This window comes from Acanthisitta chloris, unplaced genomic scaffold (assembly GCF_000695815.1).
Source record: "Acanthisitta chloris isolate BGI_N310 unplaced genomic scaffold, ASM69581v1 scaffold38698, whole genome shotgun sequence".
Taxonomy (NCBI): domain Eukaryota; kingdom Metazoa; phylum Chordata; class Aves; order Passeriformes; family Acanthisittidae; genus Acanthisitta; species Acanthisitta chloris.
This window is the reverse complement of record NW_008686046.1, coordinates 674-1,209: the sequence shown is the minus strand read 5'-3', so window position 1 is coordinate 1,209 and position 536 is coordinate 674. Positions and strand designations below refer to the sequence as shown.

Sequence of the window (536 nt, the reverse complement as noted above, 5' to 3'; positions counted from 1 at the left end):
GGCTCAGCGCTCTGTTCCGCAGGGTCCACCCCAACCTCACCAAAGGCTTCGGCATGATAGGCCCCAAGGACTTCTTCCCCCTCCTGGACTTCGCCTTCATGCCCAACAACTCGCTGCCTCCCAGGTGCGTTGGTACCCCAGGCCCTTCCCGAGCAGGGCTGTGCCCCGGGGTGAGCCCCCAGTGCCCCTCACAGCCGCCCCGTGCTCTCCCCCAGCCTGCAGGAGCAGCTGCGGTGCCTCTACCCCCGCCTGAAGGTTCTGGCCTTCGGCGCCAGGCCCGAGGCAGCTCTGCACACCTACTTCCCCTCCTTCCTCTCCCGGGCGACGCCTGCCTGCCCTCTGGCCATGAAGAAGGAGGTGAGCCCAGCACGGTGGGCACAGGGTGGGTTGGGTGGTCCTGTGAAGTGGTGACAGTCATGAGGCGAGGACAGTGGTGGTGGGGCTGGGAATCCATGGAATGACTTGAGTGGGAAGGGACCTTGAAGACCATCCATTTGCCCCCCCTGCCATGGTCAGGGATGCTGGAGGTGTTTTTG

General features: G+C 64.9%; 1 protein-coding gene across 1 annotated transcript in view; it reads left to right on the top strand.

Annotated features, from left to right (window-relative positions):
• Positions 1–536, top strand: part of TMEM214 (transmembrane protein 214) — a gene marked incomplete at both ends in the record, with an annotated part of 3,893 nt that overhangs the window by 2,702 nt on the left and 655 nt on the right. The window contains 2 exons of the mRNA XM_009079965.1: positions 23–124; positions 216–357. Coding sequence (XP_009078213.1) covers positions 23–124; positions 216–357 — 244 coding nt within the window. The remainder of the gene's footprint in view (positions 1–22; positions 125–215; positions 358–536) is intronic.